We start from the raw sequence: 8,992 nt of genomic DNA, 5'->3' as shown, positions 1-8,992 counted from the left end.
AAAGCATCTCTCTAAAAGGTTGATAATAACTTCGCTTTTTATAAAAGGAAGTCATATATGAGTACTGACTTAAATTGCCACCTGCTGTAATTTAGAAGACTTAGGTGCTTATCATAAGTCTACCCCCCCACCCCACCCCCACACCCCCCTACCCAAAAAAAAACAAAACGGGCAATCAAAGCATGAGCAGTGATATTTTAGAAGACTAATACTGACTTTAACCACTATTAAAGTGAGGCTGCCATAAAATCTGAATCAACTAACAGAAGCACAGTTATTTTGAGCTGTAGGTGAGGTGAAAACTGTATCAGTGTCACAGAGACATTTCGCTGTACTCAGTAAATGTTACCTACTGTCTTGGCAGGTGAGCGAGGCTGGTTTCCCTGTGACAGGTGTCGCATGCATGCAGCGACGAGCAAGCAAGCACGATGTCGATTCGCGACGGCAGAGACGGGGGTGGAGAGGGGGAAAGAAAAGAGCAGCGCACAAAAGAAAGACAAAACAATCAAGTCATGAGCAAAAACATGCAAAACCATAAAAATCAATGTGATAGTGAGCATTAATCAAGACGGAATTCAAAAAAGAGCAGATGGTGGCCACGAAATGAATACATTGCGGTGCCATTTATGGTTATGAACACGTATTTGGAGAGCTAAAAGTTAACAATGTGAAGTAAATGACAGCATGCTGATGGTATAACATTTACGCTCAAGGCCATTATAGCAAATGAGCCACTGTGCAGTAAACACTAAAGCAATCAAATGCTTGATGAGGAGCATATTGATTGAGAAAGAGTAAAGGAGATGATAGAGAGACAAACACACGAACACGGTAAACCTCCATGTTGTAGATGTGGAGGACTCACTTTCTTTTTTGTGCCTTTACAGTCAACTCTTTCAAACAAAGATGGCTGCAGTAGAATTTCAAAGTTTCACAGTTTTGAAGTTTTTTGGGTTTCATTTTTTATTTTCTAGCTCAGCGCCTTTGAACAGTTGCATCAGTAATAGTCATTGACAGCCGTGCAGTGGCGGAGATTCTTCCGTAATATGAAGGAATCAAGAGTCGAGACAAAATCTTGTTGCCTGCAGGGCTCTTCCCACTCTTTCCAAATCTCTTGATCAAACACAAAGAAGATCTCTATCTTTTCTGGATGTCGGAGGCCAAATCTAAACTACTTCCCTTGAGTGTAGAGGGGGGTCACTTCCTGTGTATAACACTTTAACTTCTCGAAGAAATCCTCAAATCAGGATTAAGCGGGGATTAGAGATCAGATGTAGGAAGGTGATGTCACCTCTGCTGGTGTTGTTACATGCAGTCCATCCATTGCTCTCTCTCTCTCACTTCTTCTCTCTCTCTCTGTTACAGTATTTTTATTCCTTGAGATCTGGTGACACGCGCACAGGCCTAAGCTAAAAGGCCAGAATACAGACATGCAAATTGGCTGGAGATATATCTGAAAGCCATAATGTTCCTGGTTTCATAGCCACGAGTCACACAAAGACCCTTTTTGCCCCTTCCCGTTTCTCTAAAAGAAAGTACAAATACACTGAGAGGCAAATTGGGACATGATAAGGTGAGGATATTTCAGCAGCGCTCAAATCAGCAAAAGTGATGAGACGATGAAATTATATTATAGACGGGGATCAGGAGGTTTGAGGCTATCACATTGGGAGGCCTGATTGGAATTTGCAACAATCTCCTTTGGGCTGAACTTTTTTTTCCAATGAGATAGTAGGAAGTGTGTGATCCGCCTCAGCACTTTTCCCTCTATCCGCAAAATCCCTAAAACTATTTTAGCCTTGGAGTTTGGTCTATAGCGTATTGACTGCTCAGCACAAAAGACGAAATGAGACAGAGAAGTGAAAGCGCAGTGAGAAAACTGGACAAATCTTCCATTTGAAATCCTGATGAGCTCGAGAAGCACTGCGCTGGAGAGATAGATGGTTGACCTTTTACCCAATAGCTATGCACAGCTTCTGTGATAATAAAGGCTTTGTCTATCTGATAATTGATCCATAATTAAAGGATGCAGGGACAGAGAAAATCCAATAGCTGATCCCCTCTATGCAACAGTATCTTAATGCAAAGACATTTACAGTATTAACATATTAAATAAATGAGCTCTGTAAGTAACATGGCCTCACACCCAATCATGTTTAAATTTATTAAAAGTCTGTTCGCTCACATGGATGAGTTTCCAAGGATGCGTGCCTATCATTAAGTGTAAAACCTGCGTGTGTGTGTGTGTGTTTGGATTAACTTAATTAGCAGTGGCTGGCTTAAGAGAAAACGCTGTGATTTCCAGTAAAGCTGGTACATCTTTAACTTGTGAGACAATCAGACGTTCTCATGGAGGTTGTCAGCATTTGAGGGCAGCAGCATTATTTTAAAAAAAAGCAACAAAACAGACAGTACAGAAAGTTTTTTAATTAACAGTTGAATCCAATTACATTTACGTGGATGATGTGTGCTGGAGTGTTTGGTTTCCGCACTTAAGAGCTCATAATTGTTGCGTGAGTGTCCGTCCTTCGCAAAGCGGATATTAAATGTGCAAATTGCAATCAAATGTGTGTACACGAGTCGCTCTTGAACACGAGGGTTGTTTAGATGATGTGCTAGCGAGGGTGTGCGTCTTACCCACGTAGAGCTGGCTGAACAGCTCGAGCCGTGTGTGTCCCTGCGCGGGAGCAAGTCTGGACGTCCTGTACGTCTGGTCCAGCTGAAGGACAGCCTCTTTCACGTTACGCTCGGCCATTACACGGTGCCACTGGTCGTCGTTGAGAGATGTAGCTGAATGCACAATCAGCTCCACTGGTCCATTTCCGACATCGAAGGAGAAGGAGACCACCTTAGGAGCTGCAGAAAGAAAAAATTCCAAACAATTCACAGCTTTATAAAATCCAGCATCCCCTGTTCTGCTGTAGTTCACTTTGTAGGTAGATATGCATTAAATTTCTAATCTAATGGCTCATTTGTTTCAAGGCCACTCATTTGGCTTGTATAGATTTCAGCTTTGCATTACATGACTGCTCACAGCTTTTGCACAGGCCTAATATCACCAACCGCCAGGAACGGTTGTTTTTTTGTGACATAAAGTCGTATTGCTGCAGTTTCCCTGTTTTTTTAGACTTACTTTTGCTTGAGAGTTGGAAAGACGTGTCAGGAAAGGTGTGTGTGGAAAAAAAAAGGAAGGGAAAGGTTCCATAGAAAGAAGACAAAAAGAGCGAACAGTGCAAAACGGTCCTGTTTATCTACTAGATTAATTTTTCATTATCTTGAGCTGAGTTGATTTGATTGTGTGTGTCCATGAGACAGTAGGTTGTCATAAAGTTTTAGTGCTTTTCTGCAGTTTAATAGTCTAATTTATCTCAGTAGACCAAGAGGGGGCACCGGTTTACCTTTTATAGCCATGATCAGGTAAAACGTTCATTGATGCTTCTGAACCACCTTTGTGTGTGACTGACTTCAGTAAATTTCAGTTTTGGCTGTTTTGCATTGTGTGTCGCTGCCTGGTCCTGCTTTGAACCTGTCTGCAATGTTGCATCTGCACAATGATACTCTGTGAGTATGTGTGACTCCACAAGTCACACATAATAAACCTTATCACATACACATTTTTAAATAGAGGAGAATTGCAAAGTCTCTCTACCTTTTAAATAAAAGACAATGTGTTAACTAACTGAATGCCTCAGCAAAATGTTAAAGGACTCTTTTAGACTTGCTGCTGGAAAGATCATTCGGAATTGACGTATTAAAACCCAAATGAACTTTTCCTTAATGTTTGGAGACTGATGTATAAAAGCTTTATATCCTGGATGGTGGCATATGGTCGGTACTGGCACCAGTGTGCTGCAGCCCGAGTGGTGATAAATAGCTTGATATGTTACCGTTCTATTATAGCTTCATTAGGCTCAGATATTAAGAGTGAATAAATTTATACTGTAGTCAATGGGGAAATGAGCTTACTTCTTTTCCTTTGTTTAATCAATGTCTCTGGCCCTTTTCTCCTTTTCATATTGCTTTCATCTAATTATCCTTTATCTTTCAGTGACTCTTCCATGGCCTTTGGTATCATTTCTACATTAAATCTATCCATTTCCATTTATTCCTTCATGTCCTGCTTGTTTGTACCCTCCTTTTTCTTTTATGTTTCCCTTTGCTCGCTTGGTTCAAACTTTCCCTTCATCGGTTGTTTCTTTATGCTTCTGTTTATTCTCTTGCCTTTACAGACCCACCTGTGACTTTGGCCTCCCTTATATCATTTCTTCCTTCTTTCATTTTTCCTCGAACCCTTTCTTGCACACAATATTTAATGAAATGATCCAAGCAAAAGCCTGAATGTGCTGAGTACATTAACCTATCAGATGAATTTCATGAAAAAAATAGTGCTTCATCATTTAAACGCCAGCAATACACAAACACACCAACCTCAGCAAAGACACACACAAACAGAGACGCAGTATAAGGCCTCTGACAGCCTTTAGTATGCTGAATTAATGATGTTTGTATGCACAGAACAGGTCCGCGGGGCAGGGAGGAGAGACATCAGTTATTTTAAATGGTGAAAGACGGCCAAACATATATCACAATACCCCAGCAGGAACACAGCTTTAGTAATGCTGCAACAACAATGCTGAACGTCATATATGAGATGCGTGTGTGTGTTTGATAATTTGTGTGTTGTTTTAGTGGCACTGCAAACCAAGACGTATGCCCTACAACCTCCTGTCAACGGGCGCGAATAAAACTAAAGTTCCCTCAGAGCACAGAGCTCGCCTCATCTATTTGCATAGATGATGGATGTAACTAGTGTAAATGCTTGTGTGTGTGTAAATGTAATATTTGTGTTGTGTCCTTACACTTTGCACGTTGGCCTAAAAAAAAGGACAAAAAAGCCACGCTTAGGTTTTTACTTTTGCTATTTGTTTTTCTATTAATCTTTTAATATGGAGGCCGAAAGAGCCGAGTTTTAAATTATGCGTCAGCACAGCACAACCAAATGATGATAAATAGTGAAAGCCACTGAACGTCTTTGTGTGAAAGATCACTGCTCGTGTGGGTGTGCTTGTGCGTTTGTCTAATGTGAGGTTCAATTTTGCTGTTCTTCATCTTTTTTTTTTGTCCAGAAGGCTGGCAGTGCATTATCTCTTCGATCGCTTTTCTGTTAGACTGGCAAACTCTGTGTTGTTGCTCTCATTTGCTTTGTTAGCCTTTGGCTCTGTGTTTTTTTCTTAACTTGAGGGTTCGTTGGAACGGGCTGGACCTTTTGTGTTTTTTGGGGGATGGAGGCTCGGTTTAAGTGCGAGCCAACCCTAAGTGGCATAGCAAACCTGCTGCTGTAGAGGCTGAAGCGAGATTTAAACTTCTTAAAGGCTGGGAAAAGAAAAAAGCAGTTTTTATCAGCAAAAGAAGGAAGTGCATGCAATACAAAGAATGCCGACAGCTTCTCAGCGTGCGCAGAGAACAGATATGGTGAGATTAAGATTAACTTTTGACTGAGCTCTGAAGAAGAGGCTGAAAAAATATTCTTACTCCTAAGTAGATATTGCTTTAACAAGTCTGACATGTGACAAAAGCGGCACGGCACACTCCTATACTCCATATGTAAACCGTAAATGACTAGTCTTCACAAGAAAAACAGACAACTTTACAGTTTTGGAAGGACATGTCTCCAGCTGGAAAGTACATTTCTTAGCTGCAGCCTTTAAAAATATACAATTTGGCACAAAACATCCCACAAGTCAATTTTTTTCTAATAGGGATCTCTCCATCTGTTCTCAGTCTAGTTACGAGGTTACGATTCTGAATAAATCTCAAATGTGCCTATGCCTATTTCTTCCTATTAAGATTGGAAAATGAATAGAGTCCACCTCGCGTCTTTGAGCCTGCTGAGGTCACAGTAATGTGTGTTTTGTCCAAGGGTTTAAAGTGTGTATCACTGAGTGTTTATGTGCTTTGGGCTCCTGGAATGGCACAACCATGCTATTCCAGCTTAATGCTAGTCATTTCATGCCCTGACTGGATTGCAGCAGATAGAGTTTTTTGCGCCAACGAGAGGGCAAAGATTATGTGTGTGTTTATGTGTATGTGAGTGTGCATGCGAGTAATTTCTGGATTGTGTGTCTAAACGGGTGCTGTGGGGCAAAATGCAAGATGATAGCAAGAGAGAGGAGAGAGGAAATCGATGTGGGGGCATTCTGAAAGCCTCAGGAGACACAAGCACGCACACAAGCACACACACACTCTGCAACTGTGACAGACCACATATTTACTGTATCTGTGTGTGTCTGTGTGTGTGTATTATGAAGTACGCATTTGGAAAAAAACAAATACCAAACCCCTTGAGCATTTTTCAGCACTCAAATGTACAGAATAGTGTCAGCACATAGATTTTTTTTCTTTGTAGATGAGTATTTGTGTGTAAGAAAGAACTTGGATAGAAAAAAAGCTCACGGAGCTCTTAGACTGCAAACTAGCTGACATAATGTCATTCAGTGTAACGGCTTTAGACAGCACTTTGGCTCAAAATTCGACTTTGTGTCTATTCACTGGTTGGCATTTTGACACAAAATGGTGGGCCAGGCGCACCAGCAGGAAATGGTCAGCAAGCGCTTTTGACACCAAATGTTCAAATCCCTTTGAATCCCAATGAATCCCAATGAATGCAATTAGTCATCAATCGACCGCCATGCCGTGCCAGGAACCCGTTTCACAATGCAGCTTCGAGATTAAATAAAAGCCCTAGATTTTAAAACTCTTGATCAGAAAGGCACCACTGTGGCTGCGGGGAATTTAATTTGAGCCACTGAACATGATCACAGAAACCCGCTGCATGACACGTCAATCAAAGCTCTCAGAGCGGACTAAGAGTCTGTGAAATGAGGGTTGGGCAAAGCTGCCCCATTGATTGATGTTTTAAATGTTTAGCTCTTCTTTGTCACAGTCTGTTTGTTCCAGCTTTAATGTTTGACAAAATGATATCTGTTTTCATATATGTACACACATGTACACACTGCTCAAAAAAATTAAAGGAAGGCTTTCATCAGATCCTAAGAAGAACACATCAGATCTCATTGGGGGAAAAAATCATGCTGGATATGGATACTGATATAGACTGGCTAATGTGTTAGGAACAATGAAAACGATTGGGAGGCCAGTCCATTTAGCTAAAATGTCACTGCAGCAACTCAAAATGCTACTGGTTTCTATTGCCCTTATGTGGTTGTATGCATGCCTGACAATGTTGGTGCATACTCCTAATGAGACCACAGACGGTGTCCTGTAGGAACTCCTCCATGGTCTGCACCAGGGCATCACAGAACTCCTGGAGAATCTTAGGTACAACCTGACAGGTAGTATGCATTCTCAGCCTCCAGGAGCTGCCTACTCTCGTCACATGATGCCGGGCAATGTCGTGCATCAGGAGGAAGCCAGAACCCACTGCACCAGTGTAGTGTCTAACAGTGGGTCCAAGAATTTAATTCTGATAACTAATGGCAATCAGGGTGCCTTTGTTTAGCCTGCTGAGGTTTGTGTGTCCCTCCATGGATATGCCTCCCACGACCAACACTGATCCAAAACCAAACCAGTCATGATGAACAATGTTACAGGCAGCATAATGTTCTCCATAGCTTTTCCAGATTTTTGCATCTGTCACATGTGCTCAGCTGAACCTGCTCTGTTGTGTGAAAAACAAAGGGTGCCAGTGGTGGAGCTGCCAATTCTGATATTTTATGGCAAATGCCAGCCGGACTCAGTGGTACTGGGCAGTGAGCATAAGGCCTACTAAAGGACAACCCGCCCTCAAGAAGTTTGTCTCTGATTGCTTGGTCAGAAACATTTACACCAATGGCCTGCTGGAGATCAATTTGCAGGGTTCTTGCAGTATTCATCATCCTTCTGCTTGCACAAAGGAGAAGATACCCATTCCTGCTAATGGGTTAAGGACCTTATATGGCCCTATACAGCTCTCTAGAGTAACTGTCTGTCTCCTGAAATCTTCTACATGGTCTTCACCCAATATTGGCTGAAAAGTTACAGCTACACTTCTGCTATACTTCTATAAAACTACTGCTAGCACAGAAAGCTCAGGACAAACAGTCTTGTATATTCGCCAAGGTTAGTGCTGGATCAAATTTTAACTTGATTGCTTGTTTTTTTCTGTATTATAACCAAGATTTAAAACTTTTTCCACTTTATCTTGTAATCCACAATAAAAGCCAGTGACAGAACTGATCTCTTGACCTGAATTTCCACCAGAGGAACCAGAATTTGTAATAAATTGAGCTTTGTTCAAACACAATTTGTCAAAAAGTTGCATCTTTTTCTTAGCAGTTCTGCAAGCATGAAAATAGGTTTTATTTAATCAATTAATTTATTTTAGTTTTTACTGTAAAAGATTTTATGATTGTTTTGGTTTTCTGGCCAGGCTTTTGTTCCACTGCAGAGAACAATATTCAGGGCATATGAAACATCTGCACTGTTCTGTTATGTCAGCAGCTTAATATGCTGAATTTGCCCAGCATGTCACAATGTGCAGGGGGAACATTTACCACTACACTAAACTTTCTTGTAATTTCTTTTTTTAAGCAGACTTAACGGATAGCTCTTCAGGCTTCTTGAAGGACAATTAAAGCTCTTCTTTGGATGTTGGCTTCTTTTTGTTTATTTTCTGTAAAATGATCACTCACTGCCTCACTAACATTGAGGTCTGGGCTCTGGAGGACCAATTCAGAACTAATGTGTTGCATTCTATGTTTTTTTTTCTATCAAGCAGTGGCAGTGTGTTTGGGCTTAATGACATACTGAAAAATGAAGCTGTTGCCAACCTGAAAAGACTTTTCTGCATTCATAATTGCATGAATTTTGGCTTAATCCCCTACACCACAAGTTGAAATGGCTGAAATTACACCACCCCACCCCTGGCGTCGTTGCCCACCTCTCAATTTTGAATACACGTAGACATTGAGGGCTAGCAGGAGGGACCATGCGC

The 8,992-nt window shown here is 41.2% G+C and overlaps 1 protein-coding gene across 1 annotated transcript in view; it reads right to left on the bottom strand.

Moving 5' to 3' along the window:
* Positions 1 to 8,992, bottom strand: part of cntnap2a (contactin associated protein 2a) — a 384,903-nt gene that overhangs the window by 38,614 nt on the left and 337,297 nt on the right. Inside the window, exon 18 of the mRNA XM_013915179.1 lies at positions 2,638 to 2,856. Coding sequence (XP_013770633.1) covers positions 2,638 to 2,856 — 219 coding nt within the window. The remainder of the gene's footprint in view (positions 1 to 2,637; positions 2,857 to 8,992) is intronic.

This window comes from Pundamilia nyererei, unplaced genomic scaffold (assembly GCF_000239375.1).
Source record: "Pundamilia nyererei isolate P.nyererei 1_Seehausen unplaced genomic scaffold, PunNye1.0 scaffold00007, whole genome shotgun sequence".
NCBI classification, from domain to species: Eukaryota; Metazoa; Chordata; class Actinopteri; order Cichliformes; family Cichlidae; genus Pundamilia; species Pundamilia nyererei.
This window is presented reverse-complemented; position numbering and strand designations above follow the sequence as displayed.